This window comes from Xylocopa sonorina, chromosome 8, assembly GCF_050948175.1.
Source record: "Xylocopa sonorina isolate GNS202 chromosome 8, iyXylSono1_principal, whole genome shotgun sequence".
Classification (NCBI taxonomy): Eukaryota; Metazoa; Arthropoda; class Insecta; order Hymenoptera; family Apidae; genus Xylocopa; species Xylocopa sonorina.
In genome coordinates, this window is record NC_135200.1 from 1,756,292 (window position 1) to 1,780,726 (window position 24,435).

At 39.8% G+C, this 24,435-nt stretch overlaps 1 protein-coding gene across 1 annotated transcript in view; it reads right to left on the bottom strand.

The window, feature by feature from the left end:
* Dpr1 (defective proboscis extension response 1) overlaps positions 1-24,435 on the bottom strand; it is a 315,065-nt gene that overhangs the window by 125,007 nt on the left and 165,623 nt on the right. The window contains exon 3 of the mRNA XM_076899056.1: positions 12,003-12,213. Within this exon, the coding sequence (XP_076755171.1) occupies positions 12,003-12,213 (211 nt within the window). The remainder of the gene's footprint in view (positions 1-12,002; positions 12,214-24,435) is intronic.

Below are 24,435 nucleotides of genomic sequence, written 5' to 3' on the forward strand. Positions count from 1 at the left end.
ACCGCGAGCTTAAATTGCTTATTAAAAAGCTAATTAATACCGTGCCCATGCTAAATACCATGCATTTTCTCGAATAGAGTTGCGTATTTTCATTAAAACTACATCGTAATTGAACGTAGCTAATATAATTTTTAGTTTTCTCGTTATTAAATTACGGAAGGTATTTTGTGAACGATCATGAGATATTTCAATTAAACCTAAGAAACTTGGAGCGACGCAGCTACCTCTAATTAGGGAGATCGTATTAACATTTGCTTGATCACTACAATACGATTAAACCGATTATAGTTATTTACTGTTCTTCAAGCCTGTCTGTTCTGAACTTGATATCTTTCCAAGCGGTTGGAACGTTCGGCTAGGTAATCTTGCAAATTTGATAAGGAACTACATTATTTGTACGTTATTAATTAATTACATAAAAAGACACGATCCGTTATTGCCATATTAATGAATTTTTATATTATTCTATATGCGTGATCCCGTGTATTTTCTTGAGACGTACGGATTCGCTGTTTTCAGGTTTTACAGAAGAAACGAGGGATCGATGATTGCTCTCTAATTGGTTGACAATAAAAATGCTTACTATTTTACTAAAAATAGCCTACGAAACTCTTCGCTCAATGATATTCTATCTACAAATAAGATCGCGCAAGTCATTTATTAAAGATCCCAACTGTACGAAGCTAAAACGCGTTCCACTCCCGTTAGAAAGGTGTAGCGCTTTCGCGGCGACATGCGCGCACACAGCGTTAAGCTGTTGCGCGCGGCTGAAACGGTGCCACATAAATCGTGAACAGTGTTCTCCCATTTTACGACAGCCTCGACCGGCTCGTGTGCTTTTTCCAAGATATTTTTTTCACCGTTCGTCAAATGATTCATCGCTTGTGCATTTTTCTGCGGATATTAATTAGAATGTTTAAAAATGGAGAGGTCGTTAAAATATCGCGAGTGCGGCAGAACAAAAAAATAATTAAGCTTCTAATTCGTAGTATTTAATTTTATTTTAATTCATTTAAATTTTAAATTTCTTATAACATTATTGCGAACTGTACGCAAAAGTTGATTGAAAAGGTAAAAGAATGTTCATAAATATCGGTCTGTTCATAAAAAATGGTCTGCGCGAAAATGCGTTGAAGTGTCGCGTTTGAAAAAGTCAAGGGCACGGCGGTGCAACTTCTACGGCGTGCAAGATATGTATATCATCCTCGAAAAGAGCCATTTTACGAGGCATAGACCGGCGTTTCCCTTTTACTGCGTTTGTTAATAACTTTTTTTGCTCGTTCCAGCTTACGTAATCCCGGTTCCTTAAGTTGTAAAATCTTATGAATACTAAAGTGAGATACGGGTTACGATCGATAGAGGAAATTAATGCGCCCCATTGTTATTATCATGCCGGTACAACTTCGAATCTGATACCAGGGATACTGCACTAATAAGATAATAAATTCGGCGGGGTTATGGACAGGGTTATTTGGTTAAAAAAAAGTAGATGTCATTAAAGAATCGTTATAATTATTCGTTGTTCGTACTTATTTTGTTATTGTTAATTTCCAATATTTACCACAAACTACTCAAAGTTTTTAACAATGTTCGTTCCACGTTTCGAGTAGAACGTTTCGCGAAGTTTCTCCTCTGTTAATCGAGTTAATAATAAATTGTTGTGGAATAATTAAATAACCAAGTTACCTCAATTCGTTAGCGTGATAATACGGCGTCAATTTATTTAAAACGTGTCCGTAACATCGTCATTATTTCAAACTTTATGCCGGGTTAACTTAATTAAAATTCCACAGTAAGAACACGAAGCTTCAACAACTTAACCGACGAAGGGAAAAAAAATCTTTATTGGTATTTACTTGCCGGTAGGGTCCACGCTGTAGGTATCCCCGGCCGTAAAAGAAGTTACAGTACTCCTGCCCCGGCTACTTTACTACCTCGCTGAAAATACCGTTTTACAGGTTGTCATAAACAATTTAATCCCCAACGGAGATAAACGTGAATCTTTTCCAGCATTAGCAGCCGCGTGCCAGCAATTAATCACAGAAATAATGATAGAATTGCATATCCACTAGACGAAGATGAAGAGAAAAAAACTTTACCAGTCGATGATCCACGAGAATTTGAAATTCAAAACTTAACCAGTAAATTCCGACTAATTAAATGATCTCGATATAAATCAGTCCGTAAGCAGAGAGAATCGAGGCTGACGAGAAGCGACGCGTATCATTGAACCTAGTCAGCGCAATCATGAATCTTGACGACTTGAACCCGAACGACAAGTTTTCGTTGATTCGAAATCTATGTATTATAATATAATAGTAATGAGGGCTGCCGCGGAATCCCAGGCGCGCCGAAATTTGACATTCGGCTCTCCCGTAAACTCAACGCGTTTAATATAAATAACATAATCTAGAATTCTACGATAACACCCGCGAATTCTTCGTGAATATCGATGGTGGGCCGAAAGCCCCGAATGAATGGGTTCGGCTGCCACTATACGCGTGTTTGCTATTGACGCGAGGGACCGAAATATCCCGCGAAGAATGAAATTGAACTGAATTTAGGACGAACGTGAGAAAAGATCGAACCGAGATCAACGTTTAAGACCTCGGTGAAATTTTACTCGATCGTAGCGAAAGATACGTGGAATAATATAACTATTGGCTTTCTCTTGGATCCTCGTTTCGTTGGAAATCGAACAGAATTTTCGAACGCAATATTACCAACGATGCGGAAAAATCACGCGTGAAATGAATAAAAATGTTCTTTGAAATTACTATACTCGTACTGTATGAAGAGTTACTTTCATTTCATCTACTCGATTTCAACTAATAATACAAAGGGTGTAGGCGCGCGCAGCGCGTAAGGATCGTCGAGGCTAAACAAATAATTCCCATGAACGAAATCGGCCTCGAATAGCTCGACTATCGTTTTCCAGGAGTATTAGCTTCGATAAAGACGACCGGGACGTGACAGAAATATGTGATAGCAGCAGTTTAATAATGCAAGTGGCCCGCTCGAGGAATTCTTCCAATTATCGGAAAACTGAAAGGCGGGAAGGGCACTTAATCAAACGGGGGAAAAGACGTTTCTTTGTTTTCCTGTCGGCGAACACGCGAGATTACTATTCGAATCGAACAGTTGGTTTATTTGTAATAGGCGCTCGGTAGACCGCCTGTGAATCTATAATGCCCGTATCGATCGTTCTCTACCCTACGTGATAATAGCGTGCCCGTAATGGCTTCGAACCGGTGGAAGTAGTTTATGCGACTAGTATATCGCCTACGAGATAAATCTTCCCCATCCTACCGATCGACTCGGGATATTAGGCGGTACCGCTACGATCCCCGAACATTCGATTCTTTTTTACCATGCTCGGTTCTATGTTTTACACTATTGTCGAACAATCCACGAATCAGCGGGGGTTATCAGTTAGAAAATTGCTATAATTTACAGCAAAGTACGAATAGAGGTTATTTCAAGTTCTTCGATGAGATATCAACGCGTCGATGTTCTTGGATTGCTCTGAATTTTTAACCTTCAGAGGATTCTTATATGCTGTTATAGCATCAGTTGCGATACTTGAGAACGTTACAGTTCATTATTCGCATGTAGATGTTACGTGGTGTAATTAATTCCTGTTACGAAGAAGCAAAGGTGATAGGACTATCGAGTTTTCAGTAGAATATAGTTGATTTCTTGTCATAAATTTGGTAAAATGACAATTTATTCGGTTCGATCGCTTTTATGTGTCGGTTATACGACAAAAGACTCGATTCTCCGTCGCTTAGATCAGTTTTACATCCATGCGAGCGTAAAGAGTTTTCCGACGAATCGATCCGATTTCTTTCTTCTCCTTCGAGCCGATTTCTTTCTTCCGCTATTTGATTCGTGTCTCGCATTCTATTTCATTTTGATAAATATCCATCGAATTTTCTGAAAGAACCTCGAACAGGTATGGAAAAGAATCCTGTTATTCTTGAATACTTTCTGAATTAAATATGAAGAAGGATTAACTATTTCACGATTCTTGTCAACGAAATCTGTTGGAAAAAATTCGCAGTCAAAGTATTATCAGAAATAGTGGCTCGATACATCGAAGCACTTTCAAGCGCGATGTAAAATGAAATTTTCGAACCTGTTCTTCTCACCACCCAATACATATATAGATGCGAAGGAGCAACTCTCATCATACCGTCGCAGAGTTCCTTCGTGGAATACCTTCGTGGAGTCGAAGGGAGATTCAGCAGCCTTTGTCGTCGGCAAGCTATCAAGAATTAATCAAACCATGCCAACAGACGAAACGATAAAGCCAAGGCTTGCACAAGAGACAAATAATCGGTGGAGCGGAACTTGAGACGCTTCGAGATCGCCGCAGAGGAACCGGACGTCGCCTATTGTCGCCGGTGGACAACAACGACCGACTCTGCGATCTATGCGGCCTCCGAGCAAAGGAACCCGTTGCTCCCTTTTTGTTCGCTGAGAAATTACAATTTATGATCGCAGGGACACGATTACAGGGACAGGTGGTTGCCCGTGGAGACAAATAAGGGTTGTGCCCCGTTCGTGATAAATTCACCCGCGAGCGGCACGGATGTTTATTTCGTCAGGACGCACGGCGGTCATGTTTCACAAACGCGAGAATGTAGGATTCATTCGCGCTTTAGAGTAGAAACGATTTTCATTTGATTATTGTTTATTGTCAAATGTCGCGAATAGAACGAGTGGATTTGTCCGAGTTTTTGAATCGTGAATCGTTGTGTTTACAGAATTAGTTAAATTCAGTTTTGTTTATATTTAGTTTTATAGTAAGCATTTAGCCATTGGGCTAAAGCCCAGCCAGAAAGGGATTTCTCCAATTAAATCATACCCACATCAGCCTCGAAGAACGAACACTAACGCGATTCCCACGCGATTATTGAGCATCTCGCAATTGATTTGCAACCTCCCGCGCCCCGTTGTAACAGTGCTAACGCGACCGTTGGGTGGAGATGGGGTAGAGGATCCATAAGGATGGGCCAGGATGGAACCAATTAAGCCGTCAGTGCGTTAACGCGTGTCATTCAGTTCCATATTGTAACCAAGTGTGACCAATCGTGACAATGAGGCTTAATTGTACGAACAATGTCAACAGCTAATCTAGTAATGATTCGTCATTGCTTCGACCTCGAGAATGAACTTTCATTTCGAGTTTTCCTCAAGATATATCTGTACGAACGATTTTTTTCAATTTCACCATTTTCCAAATTCAAATTCGATTACCGTGCCTTAGTCGATAAAACGTGCTGGGAACTAATCTTCTCGTTTCCCGGAATTCTATAAAAATGGTTCTAACGGTTGGTTACTTGAAATAGCTGCATTTTCAAATGAATATTCAAAAACTTTATAAAATAGAGGCATCGTAATTTCTTTTGCAACACCAATTAGCACTGTTTATCTTGGAAGATATTTTAATAAAGTTCATGAAACGTTTAAAATAAATTTAATCGTTACTGTAAGAAATATCGGGTAACAGGGTGCACGGGCGGTCAACGAGGGCCGTGTGCATTTCCCTGCGGCATCGCCCCACTCCGGGGCCCAGTCTAAACATACGAATGGGCCATGACGTTGAGGGTGTCCTCGAGGCTAGTACGAATGGCCTAAGAACGTTGAGCAATCGAGTTTTTACTTTATTCTCATCTACATCTTACATTACAAGTATTAATATTGATCGACCAGACGGGCAAAACTCAACAATTCCTCAAACTAGCTTCTTCCGTCGACATTAATTCCCTGGATCTTCCATTGTTCACGATTTTAGCGTAATTGAAGTTTACAAAATTCTTGAAACAAAGGAAACTGCACACACTTAAAAAACCTGTGATGTGTAAAATAATGAGCATTAAAAATATAAGCACCGAATTTCGTAGTTGCCGTTGAAACTATTAATTAACGAAATTTTTCTTTCGATGGTCAGTTTGAAGTATTAATTTGAAAAATTAGCGGGTGTAAATTGTTACGGTTTTCGTTTAAACGTCCAAGCAGAAAACGGAAGAAGCTGAAACGCGAGAGGCACGGCGCGATCGTATATAAGACGGTGGACAGTCGGCATTATATGGCTAGTGTTACTACTGAACAGTGATATTAAATTAAACGGAACTGCGGAAAAATGAAATTTAATTCAATCCTCGTAAGAGTGTCGGGGAAGGCCTCAAGAACGTATTAAAATAAAAACGATCCATTTATACCATGTTCTGGTTTCATTTTTACATTTGGCTATCAGATTTCGCTGGATTGTGTATTTTGTATCATTTTACCTTTGGACCTTTAAATTTCTCACGTTTGTTAAAAAGTGATATAAAAACAATCAAATTTAAATTAATCGAAGTAGATAGAGAGGAGGTGTAGTGATAAAAAAGGCATTTGCCTCTAAAAAGGAGAAGAATAGGAAGAATATATGATGCATTTTGAAACTCAATAGTAAGATTAATTTACGTGAGATCAATAAAAATTGAACATAACTACACTGACAGATATATTTCAACGCAGGAACGCGAATAGAGGCAATTAGTTTTTAATTATCTCTGTTCGTAACTAATGAGGACAAAAACGTACAAACGTATGCACACCAAGATGTGCACGGTCAACTCCAAGTCGAACAATCAAAAATCTGCAACACTTACAACTGCACTTACGAACTGCGCAATTTAATCGAGAGAAATTACGTTTCATAGATGATATTATCAATTTTCCCTCGAATTACGTGTATCGGTGTAGATTTAAAGAAGCAGGGTATTATCCACCATGGAGGAAGCGCTTTCAACGATTCCGATTTTCACAGAAACGGGAAATTATTACAGCGGCTTCGTAGGATTAATTGAAATTATAATTTAGTAAGAATCGCAAGAATTTAGTAAATTATTTCAAAAGGTACATGTTTCAATTATATTTAGTTGGTCGCGTAGTGACCGAGAAAATGAATTGTAAAATCTGTGGGATACAGTTCTATTGTGGGATAACAATATTATTGTTATTTTCGTAGAGTAAGGAAATGTCCGAATCGCAAACGCTCGGGCGGGATGCCTGGTTTTCGTCACCTCAAGGTCAAGCGGGAAAGAAAACGATTGGGGATGTAATAAATTAAATTAAGCCTTTCTCGGTACTGCGCCATAGAAAGGGTGAGAGCCTAACCTTGGCGAGTGCGATGCAAGAATTCATTCCGTCTACGGACGTCAAATACACCGATGCACCGAGACAGGTTAGAAACTATGTATTGCAATTTTGCAGATTTCATCTCGCGGATCACGTTTTAATCTTACAGAATACTCATGACGCATTCTAATTCTCGAGTGCCGGGCGTTCGGATGCACCCTCGATACATAGTTTATGGCCGTATCTAACGCTTTGGCACAACGACCCGTCCGATCGGTTGACGACGGTCTCGACCGGGCTGTTTCTGATATCATAATGCAACCATCGTCACAAAATCAATACACGTACTGTAATATAAATAATTTTAAAAGGTTTAAGCAAAGATGATATAACGATAAATATATTTAAAAGCACATGTACTATATTTTACAAATGTTTACAAATTGTTAAGGACTTATCTTAGGGCTTGAAACAATTTTGTACTGATTTTCAGAATTCATGCTTAGATCTCTTATCATCTGTCTCGAAAGCTACCTGACGCGGTGACGCTAATTGCGAGGGTTGTTGCATCGAGGGGTGGATATTTGGTGGTCGTAGAAAGTAAAACGATACGTAGGGGAGGAAAGACATTGTTAATTCACCTCGAATCACGAGCAACGGGGGCAATTTCGGTTTGATGCCGGCTCGTCAGATTGCGTAATTGATCGCGATGTTATGCCCGGCTAACCAATATTCATTTATAGCGGAATCATGCCGTAATGCTTGCCCATTCGACGCGCCGCCTCGTAAATAGATTACTGGTATTTAAACGGTCGAAATTCTGTACGGGCTCGACTACAACCTCATTACCAGTTGACCGGCGATCGATTAATAACGGAACGAAATTTAAATATCCGTAAGAAAAGTGGAAAGAAGAGGATATTGAAGGTACTAATGTTATACGAAGGTAATAATGTTACGAATACATGGAAAAAGTAACTTTTGTTACTAACGGAAATTACGCTTGAAAACAAAAATAAACAAGTTAAGTAGTAGAAAATAATCGTGCAGATCTGAACGTACATAAGTGAAAAGTTGGTAAAAATATTGATTATTCTCTTTGAGATTGCTTCTCCTTCAACCTAATTTACTTTCTCTCGTTGCACCACAGAATCTCTTCAAAGATCCTTTACATTAATACAAGTCACTCCAATTTTCTTTCCGTTAATGATACATTCGCGCAACATTTACAAGCGTCTGAAACGTAATACCGCCACGGTCTATATTACTCTCTTTCATCTTGCCAGTGTCGCGCAAATATCCAGCACGAGGCAGCATCATCGGCAGCGGAGCCTGACAACTCAATGAAAATGCTAATTAACTGGCACGGATTTGGCGAACAATAACGGTGTCAGCGCGACTGGACAAAACCAAAACAAGGCTGGCTGCGATCCGGCGCAGAACGCGTCACTCTTGAGAGCATCCTTCGGACATTATGCACGCGCCGCTGCAACGATGGTGCTTGGGCGGGTGGTACAACGGCCATGCTGGTGGTTGCCGAGTGGTCCGGGTTGTGCAAGGGAGCGTATATATTAGCTGTTAAGCCGTTAACGCTGTTGCAACGACCGGCAAAATTAGTGAACTAATATCGAGGACAACGGTGGTAATTGCGCCCGTAAAATGGAAAGTAACGGATAAATCGAGGAACATCGTTCCATCCGAAGTTAGATTCGTTTACGTAAACGCGGACACATTTTAAAGCTTAGGTTTCGATTTTGGGGTGGTAAATGGTATCGTAGGCGATGAAAGCTAGTAATTGATCTTTTATGCATGTACCAGTCTCTAAGTATCATTTGATCACCCTTATTCCGTTGGAGCAGAGAATATACGAGTTCCATCAACTGTGCTTAGCTATAGGGCTGTGTGTATGGCTTAATCTGATGGACCCTAGCAGAGGTTCCAAGACTAACCGATTACACAATGGCCCCTGAGTGTTTTCTCATTTTTTTCTTTATACACGATTGGTATACTGTTTTTACATGTACTTAAAGATGGAAGAAGTTTGAGATACGATAGAGTTTTCAATAAAGTTCACTGAACGAATAAAAAAAAAGCAAGCAATGAATTCTTCGAAATCCATAGATAGAAATAAAGATTCGCGTGAATCCCTCTTAAGTTATCGGTGGGACAAACGTCCGGCTATTAACCCGACTGAAACATACCCTATCCGAGGGCAACGGTCCTGCGACAAATTTCCCGTCCACGGTGTGCACGCGTAAAGTTTCGAGACGTCCTTTTTGCTCGACAGATTTGTGAAATTGATTTCGCCATCGAGTCTATGCTTTACGACTTCAACGGACCGGTTAGAAGAAAGGCGATTTATTCAGCGGCAACTTTTTCCCTGGCTTAAGGGGACGAAGACGAAGAAGACGAAGAAGAAGAAGAAGAAGAAAAAGAAAAAGAAAAAGAAAAAGAAAAGGAAAAAGAAGCAGAACGGCACAGTTGTACGGCTATTAGATGTTCTGGTACGCACGATTCCGCGATTCCTCGCGACCAAAACGATTTACTCTGTCGGGGCGTTACCCACGGGCCGCTTATCAAACCACCCCACATCGTCTTAGTTCGTTCCTATGGAGGTACCACTCCCCAGACACGACTATTCCTCGCCTTTTCTCTTCGTTATCTCACTCTTTCGCGACTTCACGATCCTCTATGTTGTTCCTGCCTTGTCGAGATTTTAATGTCGATTTCAGCTGGTGTTCAAGCAGACCAGATGAATTGGATTTATATTTTTTTTTTTTTTTTTATTATTCTTTCCCTTTATGTCATGGTGAAATTTGTTTCATACGAACTCTTGGTTAACACATTGCTGACCGGTCACGAGTTAACTCGTGTTTTCGTGGCCAAGCGTTGGTGACCACCCACGAGTAAACTCGTAATAAGCTTTTTTCCGCGTCTTTATTGTTTTCACGGCGCACTGTTTGAAATCTTGTAGTGTAATTATTTGGTCTGCACACTTCGAGTTGTGTCACGCTTATAATATGCATAACTTATCTTATATTTGCAAAACTTGTGGTGTACCATTACACGTAGGTGATTGTTATACTTTTTATCATACGAAAAATAAATATTAAGAGTTATAGAGTAATAAATGAAATTTATTCAAGTTTATTTATATTGTTTTACTTTCACATCCACTTTCAAAATAATAGCCGGGCACATGAGGTAAATTTTCAGAAAAGTTGCCGGTCAGCAATGTGGTAATTTACTTTTTCTTTCTCTTTTCCAGTCAGATTATGCAAGAAAGATTAAGAGGTAATGTAGGGTTTTTGTTTGAAATATTTTTATAAAAAAATTTAAGCGTAAAATATAATGCGTGTAAAGTTAGTAATTTATTGCAGTACTCTATATATACACCAAGATATTTACTGTCATTTATTTTAATTGAAGCGGATTGGTTCGTATATGCTGTGTGCCATTTATAGGTAAAAGAAAGGGAAGAACATATCGTTCACGGTCTGCTACGGATTTATTGGTAAGGCTACTTAGCGGATCCGTACCTTAAACGCGGAGGATATTAATGGCGAGTGTCAAAACTTTTCTTCTCATTGCATACATTGGCCCTATAGCAGTTGTAAGAGAGTACACACATTTCTATTCTTTGCGATTATTTACTATTTTCTATGATTTCATTCTTGATACTGATTTTATCATATAATTCAATAAATTTTTCGTTTTTTTTTTTTTTAAACCAGAAATACTTTACAATTTATATGATATATAAATCATAGATGACAGTGTCCGATTGTTATCGACTGCGACGGCGGGATAATTTTATATAAGCGGCACAGTTGAATTTCGCGAAAAGCTAGGGAATTGTCGCGGGACAGCCGGTGTCGGAACTTTATGAGAATCGCGTTACAAGTTGTGGAGTTATCGAACTGCAAAGATTAAGTTCCCGTTGAAGTAGTTCTACCAATATGAAAGCCTTCCGGAATACACCGTACCAAGTTAGCTTGTTTATAGCGTTCCTCAACTTTGACTTCCGATAGCGGGGATAACTTATTCCCGGGTACCGCATTTTATTTCGTTGCCGCGAGACATCGAGAACAGGAAGGCGCAACAAGAACCTCTTGATGCCGTTATCGTTCCACCCTTTTATATCTCACGGCGAAGCTGCTGCAAACGAACGATATAGGAATAGAAGAATCATAGAAATACCTGCTATCTATGCTATGTTGCTATATATTTAGAATATGTAAAGGCTAAAATATGGTGGCCATTGTATTATAGGTAGTACAAAAAGACCATGCTAAGTGAATATGATACGAGTTCCTTAAAATTGTATAGCATTTTTAATTCTAGAGTGAGACTACAAAAAAAGGAATGGTTAACTCACCATTTAATATTACCACATGCTATTCCAAATATCATACAATGAATGTCCTAACACTTTAGTGGGAACTACCGACAAGGCAATTAACCGCATCAATCATCAAATGTATGTTTAAAACAAATGAAGGATGGTCAGGAGTGGAAATGTTCTAGAGTTTTGTTCAAATACGTCTGAACTTGTACAAATGACACAACGGAACAGGTTCGAGCGACGTTTGAGTTTGAGCGGTTTCGAAAATTCGAGTCGATCGGAACTTCTCGAATTTGCAAGCTGAGCTATCGAAAATTTTAGCTCCATTGATTCTACTTGCGCAAACAAGATATCAACTAGAAATTGTAAGCATTAAAAATTTGCTTAAACATTCTATTCCGCGACACTTTGCAAAGTTAGTTTTGGACAGAGAAATCGACAATGACTGACCCGTCTCGTTCGATGAAAAGTAATGCGGAAGCTTAGCGATTGAGGCGCGCGATTGAATAATTCAGAATGCACTCACCGACTACGCTGAGGCTGTAGTTCAACGACATCTTCGGCTCCGTGCTGACCTGGCACTCGTAAACCCCCGAGTCCCGTTCTTGGGGCGACTTGATCTGTAGGGTCCAGTTCTCGGACTTGTCCGGATGGATCACTTGGAACCTTAGATCCGAGGTGTACATCAGGATGCCAGCGCTCAGGATGTGCATGTCCCTTTTGCGCATCCAAGACACCTGCGAGATAAACAAAAGAGGCAGTACGTAAGCTACAGTGATACACCTAAATCCTGGAAGACCTGCAGCCGCAGCTGCACCCTTTTGGTCAGTGATGGTTCAACCGCTTCGGGATTCGTTTAATTCTCGTTTAATGGGCGGGTTGGATGGAAGTGTTAGTTCCTTGAACGTGTCTTTTTGTGCACTAACGAGTGTGTACGGGTAATTAATAGAATAAATTGTTATTTCAAATAAATTACGTTACGTTACGCAAGAAAGTACAATATGTCAGACTGCGAGGCTAGTTAAAGGATCGTTTCATAGTTAATTTAACGGCTCTGCACTTTCTCAGGCGTACCATACGAAGTTACCATTAAAATTGGTACAAACGTTTCTACCGTGAGAAGTACATATTTGCTTGGTAATTAGACCAGGTGAGAATTAAGATCTAAAGCGACACACCCGTAGTATTATGTGCTGTCTCGCGTGTAATTTCGGTTGATTTGAAAACATCATTTTATCATTTTATCATTATTTAATCGATATCGCCTAGTGATAACATAAATTGTGGAAAACTACCTAAACCTTTTCCATATTTGTCTACAGAAACAAATTTCCAGCGACTTGTTAGCAGAAAAAGATATTGAAGAATAATTAAAGAATTGTACTATTACAAATACACGTTAATAAATATATTTACTATTACGTAATTTACGATTTATTGAACCATGTTAAATAGCTGTTCTCTTCCGTATAATCTCGTGTTAAACTCAAATAAAAATTCAACGCACAAGCACAGCAACTGATATACACTGTTTACGTGAACGTTAGCATCGAATCGTGGCATTTTATCAGCGAACGCAAATTAAAACGTGACACTAGCTTTCATAAACACGATTGCATTTACCCCGTTATTCCTTATCGCGAATCATTTATTCTAAAACCTACACCCTACTCTTGAATGATTACTCTTCGCGTTCATTTGTCATTTCTCCTAGTCGGCAGAGTGATTTTATAGTTCGCCGACTGATAAGTCCGAATAATCGCTAACAATGTGAATTTCAATCAGCTTTCTCTACCACTCTGTTAGTTAGATATGCAGAAACGCGCAGGCGTAGATTAGATTTTGCGTGTAGGAAAACGTGTTCGGCAGCGGGGCTTAATGCGCCTTGAGAGTTCTAGAGGATAGTTCGCGTGAAATATGCATAATGCAGTAGAAAGCCGGCTAACGAATGGAATAATGTGTGTAACTGAAGGGCGCAAATAACTGCGTGCCCGGCTATAATTATCGTCGAATAAATTCACCGCTGATGGCCGTAGTCTAAATATGTAATTCGTTATTCTTAATTGAACGCCGCTAGTCCATGGCGTTCCACGGCGTGAGCGCAGGGTAAACGTGCATGCCGTGGCGATCGGAGATGATCAAAGGGATTATTGGTTCCTGTTTCTGCTGCTTTTCTCGATCCCAAGGGAATTGAGAGAACTTAATGAATCAAGTTTCGTTCCCAACGTTGCACCGACCATTCTGCGAAACCATTGAACTAGAGTGAGTCAAGTTACAAAGTAAAACGGTGCGCGTTTTGGGGTGGCTAAGTGACTAAGAATGAAACAAAAACCTTTCTGCATCCAAAGTGTGCATTGGAATTTTTGTATTCTATTTACTTTGATGATTTATGAGAATTGACACAACGAAATCTTTTTAATCAGCCATTACTTAGTATCTACGCAAACGTCGCTAAATGCACAGTTGAAAGCACTGAAACATTGATTAGCGATTTATTGTTGTTCAAAAACCAGTTTGCAGAACACTAGCTGCGCTCCTGCTGTATATTTGCCTCCAACGAAAACTCCGCGTGCATTCTCGGAATTCCTTTAGACATGCATTTCCTCTGAAACAGTCGCTCGCGTACCAAAGAGAGCCATTCGATCTCTTTTAATTCACCAAAAATACTTGTTATACGCCATTCAACAAAAGTTTGTCCGTACGTAACGCTTATTGTTGTACATTTACGTAAACGAATATTGTTGTACATTTTTAGAAATTTAGAAGTAGAATTATATCTATTTCAATAATCAAATCTCTTGGGGCAATATCAAACAGTGCTTATCAGTTCTAGCTGTCTGTAATCTAACAAACGGGCAGAACAAAGAAAGAGAGAGAGAGAGAGGGAGAGAGAGAGAGAGAGAGAGAGAGAGAGAGAGAGAGAGAGAGAGAGAGAATGAAAGAATAGACGGAGCTGACGTTTTCAAAGCGGAGAAACAGGTACTTACTCTAATTAAATAGCAACTGGAATACGTTGCATTAATTTCCCCTAAGATTAAATGCTTTTTGAGAAATTAATTTCCTTTTTATAGTATCAAACATCGCATCTTTTCAATACTTACTTTCGATATTGAAGATCCAAGTCACGAATTGGAAGGAATAAAATTGACTGAAATTTTGTTGCCGTGTGACCAACTCTCTGATAACATTCAGATTGCAATATACACTCCTTAAACTTATAGGTTCCTAATTCCAACTCCTCTAGCCCCTTGTACCGACTCACTCATCCTGTCCCTTCCGCGTGTAGTACTTGATTCCTCCGACTCTAAAAAGTGATTTCAAAATTGATTGCGATCGACCGACTCCCCATCACATTTTCATTAAACGTTGTTTTCGCCTGAACACATTTCGTTACGCGAGAGATGAGAGATTCGATTTCGAACGTTTCTTGGATGCGTTCAAATCGAAGGTTTGGTACGATTTGTTCGGCGCATTTTCCCGGCTGAAAGTATCGCGGGTGTCTGGTGAAAATTCAGGCTACCGGTCCTCAAATGGGAGTGAAACGAGTTTCTATTAATTTCAAAGATGCGCGCCACGAAGAACGCACCCGACGCGTTTCGTTCATGCGTTTTGAAAATTGCTGGCTCCGGCAGCCTGCTCCGCAGCTAAATTTCATCCTGACTCATTAAGTTGAAATCAACGATATTAACAACGGTTTTATCTGGCGAGGCTCTTCCCTCCTACCTTTGGAGACAGTATCCGAGGTAATTTCAAGGAAAATGTGTCTTGGAATACGGAAAGACATTACGCGCCGCTATCTTATCCTTCTCTTTTCCTTAATTTTGTTGACTCTCCGCATAAGCAGAATAACTGTGCATTACAGTTTCGACATTCAACATTTATCAAGTATGGAATTTTATTATACACTTTTTATACGACGAAGTAAATCGAAAATTTATAAAAATTCAATGCAAATTTCTTAAGAAATTTATTAATATTGTTTCTATGGTTATATATATCTGGTTACTGAAATAATGAAATAAATGTAATATTGTACAATATTATTGTACGAATCAGGTAAATGTTCGAAGAATTGAAGTCGTCAAAGAGTAAAGGGTTTCAGCGCGAGGAAAAATGGCACGATATGAATTTGTCTGCAGTATCTCCGACTGGACTCGACAGCTCTTTCAACGGCGTAATTACGCATAATAGGTCAGTTTATCCGTTGGTTTAAACAAAAGCGGGCTGACTCGAACTTTAAAGGCGTTCAGCCTTTTGTTCCTAATAAACGCGCTGGTTGTAAGATAAAAAGATCGGAAAGCAATCGACATAATGTACGGTTTCAGCTAAACTATACGGATAACGCACACGCAATTACTGGCCAGACACGCGACCTATCCTTGATATTTTCGAAGAAAATAAATGGGAGTGATTAAAAAAGAGGCACAGCGATGGAATGAAATTCTTTTCAGAAGGATTGATACACGCGAGTGTGACACGTTGAAAAGAGTCTCATTGTATTTCCAGATATCTATTCTCACCTTTTTTCCCGAACGAGTATTATACCCTTGCCCGTTTCGCGTATAAATATCCCTTAAAGCCGACTTTTTTCGCCGACTATTCAACCACACTTTCAGGCGCAATCTTTTTCAATCGTAGATGGAATCCGACCGATACAGAGATACCGAAAGCTTTCAGGCTTTTAAGATAAGTGCTACGTTGCTGAATGGCCGTGAAATTGGCAAGAATTGGTCGGCTTAACATGTCCCCGAACGATGGAATTCACGCCCGCGGAAAATAAATTGTCGATCGATGACAGTAAACAAAAAGCAGTTATGTTCCATCTAGAACGGAATGAAATTTTTGCTCTCTCATTTGCATGCTAATTACTATCGAAATACTAGTTTGTCACCTCTCTGTGTGCTCTCTAATGTGTGTACGCGCTAATTATTTTTCAAGAATAGAATAGAATCAGAGAGAAATGTTCGATAAAAAGTATCATTTCGTTTAAATATAAGAGCTAGTTTTGTGCAAATATTTGAGGAAAAAAGGAAAAAGTGATTCAATATTTGTATGATTCGAACGGCTGTCAGAAAGTATAATAGATCCGAGCCATTCCGTGTAAGAGCGCACCAATTACGTTCAACGATCTTTTTTAATTGCATCCGAGCGGGATGCCAACTGGTTGACAAAGTATCGACCGCGTAAATTCAACAGTGCCACACGGTATCGACGCGTGTTCCAGCGCGTAACATCATGTTTTTCCGAGCGACGTCTTCGGTGAATAAAAAACAGTTGCGGAATTCTCCGTGGCGGGTAACGATTTAATCCGCTGATTGCACGAAACGTATAACCCCTGGCTGGCTCGCAATAACCGTTCGATTTCGCCGTATATTTGTGGAAATCGGTCGGCACGACGGTATACGTTTATGAGTCGTAAATCACGGCCCGGAAGGGAGACCGCTGATATAAACCGTCGAGAACGTAAACAAGTATCGCGATATACGATTTTTTGAACCGCCGCCGTGTGCCGGGAGACCGCTAAAAATTTGCTCGGAGGGATGCGCACGGAAGAAGGAACGGCGGCGTAGGTATGTACGTGGATGGAAATTTTCTGTTCGCATTCTCCAATCCGGCTAATAGAATACCCCCGGTAGCTTGCTACAATTCAGTGTCAAATAATCAATTATATTTTATAATATAATAGACTGTAAAAATCGAAATATTTCGAATGAAAGATGCGGTGCTTTACGTAACTCTTTCGTTATTAATCGACTCGTTATATAATATTATTGGGATCAGATTATTTGGTAAATAATATTTCTTACTATTTGTCGATACCGTTTGCTTTATTAAGAGAGTTCGTATAAAAAATCTCTAATATTTTAAGCGTCATGGCCTTGTATTATGCTAAAATTGGTTAGTTGTTTGGGTTCGATCTTGTCCGGTGACTAATTTAATGACTAATAACACGATGACGTTTGCCACTGGGCTAATCCTATGTCCAACCGAGAAAAAAGAAGAAAGGAAAAGACAAAGTTTAAATTCTGAAAAATAGTAGACGCGTCGTCCGCACCGTAAACTTCAAGTGCTCTTAGATCCGAAACATTATTTTTCTAATTCGATATAGTCCAATGAATCAATCTATACAACGATAAACCTACTCTGTCTCTGATTTCGAATGATCGATATTTTATTCCCGCGGCGAGGACGCGGTAATATTTTCCCGTCGACACGTAGGAAGTCCGTAAGGCGGAGGGAAAGTACGGTAACCGAGCACGAGGCCGTAAAAAGGGCGGCAGATATCATCGTCTGGCAACGTTGTTACGACGGGAAGCGCAGAGAAATCGAGGGAACACGACTTATCGAGCGCATTTGCAGATTGCATCCAGCCCGGTGCGCCAAAGAGGATGCATCAAAGTAAACATCTTCGGTATGCACAACGATACTCCAATCCGTTGGGAGCGCGCCTTCGAGAGTCGAGCACTGAAATTTCGTAGCTAAGAAACGACCCGCCGAAATCTCGCGAGGAACGCGCCCCTTCTGGAACCGCGTCACACGTTGATGATATTTTCCCGCGGATCGAACTACATCCTTTGACACCAGTTCCGTTACACACCTTCTGCAGATTCGTTGGCTCCGCCAGGATAGTTTCTCCCTTAATAAGAGGCTACCTCGTGAAAGTCGTTTTAGTATCTCAGAATGAAGAATGTATAATATATAATTAAGTTTCACCATAGAGAGTATTTTATTGTGGAATAATAAATACGTATTTTTTTTTTTTTTTTTTTTTATCGTATCGCATTCTCCATTCTGAGATAGTAAAACGACTTTCACGAGTTCTAGGCGGACAAACTTAAAGAACTGCATGAATTAAGAGCAATGAAAAGACCAAGAGGAAGAAAGTAAGTTAGAGGGGCAAAGAAGTCGCGGACATTTTCCTATTTCATTCTTCCCAGCGAAAGATTTGACCTTTTGTTGGGAACACCTTCTGGTCTGTTTTCCCTCCAGAAGAAGATCGTCTAAGAAGTTTTATAATGGTAGCATTCCACTTAAAAGCCTGTCGTGGGAGCTTATTGTAACTTAAAATACGCAAGTAACTGTTCGGTGCTCAAGATGAGACATTTATTACAGTGGTACCTGTATATACCTGAAATCTATTCTTATAAGGTGAAACGATAGGTATTTTTAATTAAAAAACTCAGCGCGTATACAAAAGAATGAAGAGGATGTTCCCCGAAAAGAGAAGGAAAACCTAAGGGAACGGGTTTCCGTCTGATTGATCCAATGGATCGAACCAAAATAAAGGCACCTCGACGATGCGAAATTCGTTCCCCAAAATCTCTAGACATCCCGACCATTTCACCAGCTATGGAATTCTAAGGGAAGAAAAAAAAATTTCGCACATGACCGAGATTCTTGCGATAATCATCCATTCGCATCGCTGCAATTCTGAAGGATCGTTGTAAATTCCAATGGCGCGACAAAAAATTAAAAAAAAAAGAAGAATAAATTGATGCTTTTTTACACAGAAAGTGTCGCGCGTTAATTAATGTATTACAAAGTTTAATATATCGTTTAAAGTGCTCAAAATTTACTTCCTATGGGTTGAAATTTTCAACCGTCCAACGGAGATGGAGGACTTTTTCTTCAAGAATAGTAGGAGGAAAAACGGAGGCGAGGAAAATTGGAAAGTGTCAAAAGGAAGGCGTTCGTTCTACGACATCTGTTTTCCTCACGTTTGACACACATTTACCATAAATAAATGACTCTAGCGCGATAAGTAGGACACGCAGTCGTCCACGTTCGAAGCGTTATGTTATATAAATCTATTCCTGAAGCGAGCAGAATTTTAACGAGCTCGAGAGTTCCGTTTTTTTACGGCTTAATAAAGTCACGTGCCTATTCGTAATTTTCCACGTACGATTTTCCACATACGCGAGGTTGAAGCACGTGAACACGAGGTGTACACAGTGGCAGTTAAAAATTGGTAGTTTCTTATAGGAAGCAAAGAAATCGGGAACAACGAAATAATTCTGTTCCCTGGAATATTCCAACAGAATTCGTTTTCCTGGATCACTCGGAATATCTTGTAATACTGCCTCCTTTCTATGGCGTTGGGCAGAGGTTCAATTTAACGGGCGTGGACGTTGGCAAATCGTAAACGAAATTGCTTGTAGAAAGAGCCAGAAATTCGTGGACCCCTTTCGTCTCTACGTTATTATCGCGTAAAGGCGATTGCTATCAGTATGATATTTGCAACAATGATAAAAATTAAATTTATTATATAACTGCGAACATACTTGTAGTCCAAGTTTAAGAATTGTTGTGGAATTATTAAAAATTTTTATTCGTTTCGCGCAAGAAGAAAAGTTCCTCGCGGTATTAAACAGTGCGAGCAGGGGTGTGCGTTGCATATCGCGGGAAAACGCTGTTGCGTTGAGACTCCGGTATTCACGTGGATGCAATATTTGGCATCTCGATCCAAGATAATTTCGAGTATTTTAGGAACGGTTTATACCTGCCGTTGAAAGCCTTTGATGACGAGTAATCCACAGCTATCAAGCTTTCTCACGAACGTTCGCCGAAAATTCGTCGAAACTTCCGACGACGATGCACAAGTGGCAGAACTGCGCGGTCGCTATACGTATACGTCGTCCCGCTTCGCATCGACTATCCGTGAAAATCTGAACAACGTGGAAATCTTCCGAGCAGCTCCGTATGCGATGAGATTTCGGGGTGCAGCGGTTCGCGTCACGAGGCATGACAGCCGTTTTAAAAAGGGGGTAAGAGAAACAACCGGCGCGGCTGAGTGTTTTGCGTCGCGAGCCACGTGAAATGCCCGAGACGAAGAAACTACAGGTGGGAGAAGAAGAAGAGACACTTTCCTTTGACGAAAAGGATAGCAACGAACGAAGTTGTTCTCCACTCGCACGTGGATATTCACGGTGCAGTAAGAATTTACGGCACTAAGAATGTAAAGCGTATCGATTGCCTGTTGAGACAACAGTAGTGTCGCTATTATAGTAAATGCTGTGCGATAATCAAGATAATCAACAATATACATAAATAATAATGCCCCATTACCATCGTAATTACATCCATTCATTGCAACCGTTTTAGAACCGTTTATCTTTGTCGTTAAACTCGCATCATAAAACCAAAGTCATACCCGTTCTATTTTCCCGTTTCAGCTCGACTATAATTCAACGTTGTGCTTTCATATGGAGTCCGCAAAGGTGTTTACACGTACGTACGGCAAAGTGAACTTCGTAGCGTTTACTCGTTGCAAACTCACGTATGACTCGAGTTCGTGGGAAATAACGGAGCAAATATGTGCAAAAGAGAAGAAAGGTCGTCGAGTAACTTTGCGCTTGTATAATACATACGGTTCCGTGCAAATCATGAGCAAGATGAAATAATATGGCGAGACGAGATCAACAGATTCATCGAGAGATTCAGTATAGTTAATAGAGACGTAACATAAATTAATTAACGAAAGGTACGATCGATCGTTAGTAATTATATGTCGAACGCTCCTCGTACACGCTCAGGTGTATAATTTTCTGTTGCGGAAGCTTTTCCACAAAGTACCATGAAATTCTCGTGAATCGAAATTCCGTCAAGAATCTATAAGCTCCGCCATCGAATTTCGAAAACCGTCGAGGGAAGCAGCTGCTATGTAGTTTGGCTTGAGTTCCGCAAGAGATTCAAATATCGACGCGGTGCCACTCGAAAGAACTAAGGAAATGTAAATGCTACCAGTGTCAGCGCGAGCCGATTATTGGCAGTAGACGGGGAATGGAATCGTTATCCGAGCGGGACTTGTATCCAGCGTGTAGACGACAGGGAGGACAAGGATTCGACGAGATATAGGATGGATAGGGGGACAGGGGGTGGAGGTAGGGAGGGAATTTTTCTCGGTCACGGGAAACACGGAGGCTTGGCGTAACGCCACGCAAACGAATATTGCCAATAAACTGCCAATCCAATTTAGCTACGCAGAAAATACTACCGTTCATCGTTACGAGAGGCTTCGAATTTCCATCAACCTTCCTTCCCTATTTACCTTCTCTATTCTGCATAACTCGTTCCTTTCTTCTCGTTTTTCTTGTCCATTTTTGTAAGCCCAAGCGATGGTTTTTTCGCATTTTCAATTCATACGAACAGTATTGTTTATCGAACGCTTTACATTCAATCATTTATCGTAGCGAAAACAATTTCCGGCGAACCGTCAAAATAAAACGCAAGTGTAAACTATTTTCACTTAAACTTTTACGATCATCAGAGTTTTCTCTGCTATTCAGACCTTTAGTTAAAGGAACAACGCTGCCCTGCAGATCTTTTCCATGAAAATTGAAATAGAACCAAGAATAATACCACTTTCCCTTATTTATACCTAACATAAAACAATTTGAAATTTTAGAACAAATTTGGCCACAACAATAATAATAGCCAAGGAGCCGTTATTTTGTTAGTATATCCGTTTTCCTCATTGCTATATTCATGTTTGCGACAATAGTTAATAACCTCACTCACCAAATCTTCGAACTTGATATTATATTGTTATAGTCGAGGCGTTTCATAGATTTATTGCCCGCTACGGTCAGTTCGGGACGGACACACGGAATTCCCATATGCGTCATACAGATATGAATTTGATAGCTGCGAGCTATCACCAGCTAAAAAAGCCATTATTCCACCTAAAAATTTTGCACGACAAATAAAATTGAAGAAAACCTTTTCACGCTTTTACTAAGATATAACGTAACGAGTTAGCGTGCACATATAATTATCGAGTTGCAAAGGTTGAATACGTACTCGCGAACTCTTCAGATATTCCGTGTACCGCGTGATTGATTCTTGAGGCTTTCGTTTATTGGAAAACTTGGAACAATAAATTCATTTCAAACTCCTCCTATTCATCCCTAAAGTAATTCTCTGCTCATAAATCTTTGTCGCCGCTATTACTTACGCTCGTGCGCCATTAACAAAGATCCTATCAAATGAAATGTTAATCCTCAATCAATAGGCGAATTTCCCTCCGTCAGGCAGGAACTTTTCCGACGTTAACCCGTTTCAATATTGTCTCGGAGGGTCCATTTTATTAAATGGACGAGCATTTTATTAAATTCTGAAGAATTTAAGACTGCCTTTTCAGACATAGAACAATGCCTTCACTGTACGGAAATCTATTACGCACGAGGGAAATTAAAAATGCGTACACAGCTAACACCTGTTCTAAAATAATTTAAAACTTTTATGATGATTCTTGAATAACAAAGCAGAACTCGAATGAAAAGCAGAGAATGATCAGTAAAGTAATAGCAGATAATAGCAACAGTGTCGAGTATGACAATCTACCGGGATATTTCATCTCTGTTCTCGAAAATTGTTCTTCGAGATAATTCGCTTACCTAGGGCACCTTATAGGTTTCCACCTTGAATCGACAAGGCCACGATGAAACACTTTGGAGTAAATAAATTTCCGTGTACTTGTTACCCGAATGCACCACGAGAGAGATCTGCGCGAGATCGACAAAGATTACTCTAGATTAGAGTCCGGTCAAGCGGGTGTTCACTGTTTCCGTGCTAACTGTCGACCTAAATGCATATCTCGTTTCTTATTCTAGCTGGATTGGTATCTACGTTTCTCTCTCCGTCTTACGATCTAATCCGGTACGCGATCAAGAAGAGAAACACGTTTCGTACGAGCAAATTTTTGTTCGGGGCCGAGAATTGGAAGATAGTACCTTTAGAATATATGGAAACGTTCTCGTTCCTCGTCCGCGAGCCTTTTTCAGGCAATAAATAGAGATATGCAATGAGATAAGATTGCCAGTCGATTTGCTTACGTGTTTACATACATTATCGTACGTTTTCGTTTCGATTTAATCGATTGAAAAATATAGGACACGTATTGTGCAAGCATTTGTCCCTTCTTCTTTGGTATACTTAGCTTGGGCATGTCCGTGCTGAGTAATGTTAGGAAGTTAAGGGATCATTAGCGAAAAAGAATATTCATGTGTTCTTCTAGGTTACATCTTTATTCGCTCCTGCTATGTTTGCGGTAGACCCTCGTACAGATACCAAGTACTCGTCATGGTATTAGCAGACGGCGCGGTGGATGCGTGCTTACAAACCAAACGTTGACAAACATTTAAAAATATAAGATGTTATTTTTACATTTGTCCTCCCTTTTATCGCAGTTAGAATCGATAGATTCTGTATTTGGAAATAAAATAAATTAAAATCGATCTCGTTGCACCACCATTAACGCTAAAAATGAAGATCTTTGCAAAAAGCACTCGGAGAACATTCAAATTGTATTATTTATGGACAAGTCAGAGACGTAGAGAATCAGAAAATCTTTTGAAGAACCATATGGATGTCTAAAATATTTTTCAAAGCGCATCGTCTCTAGGTCTCATACGAATTGTCGGGAAAGAATTTTGCTGACCAGTAAGAATTTGTTCGTCTCCTGTCAGCTGGTACAATGTCGATCCATTTTCAGACAGATTGATTACCGCGGATGAAAAATGGATTGCCCGCAACGATATATCAAAAGATACGAATACCTGGCAGACCAGGAAAACAGTCACCGATAACTTTGGGAGCAGAATTTGCTTAAAAGAGTTGCTTTGCTAACAGTTAATTAGATTGCAATTAAAAACTCCAATTATATCGATAATAGAAATAGTAATAGTTTACCTCAAAGAGAACGCATTCAGTCATTTGGAAGCAATGATGAATTTAATAGTAGATATCATACTTGAAGGAATTCCAAGAAAACTGTTATGTTCAATTCTTGCAAAACATATTCTCTCTAATCATTTATAAGCACTATTACTCGTGGACACGAATATTTTCCATAGCGTTGCTTGGATAAGTATCCGGCAGAACCATCAGAAGCCGCTATATAGAGATATTAACCAAACTTATAATCGCGGTGTCAGTAGTTAGGTTAAGTAAAAGAAATT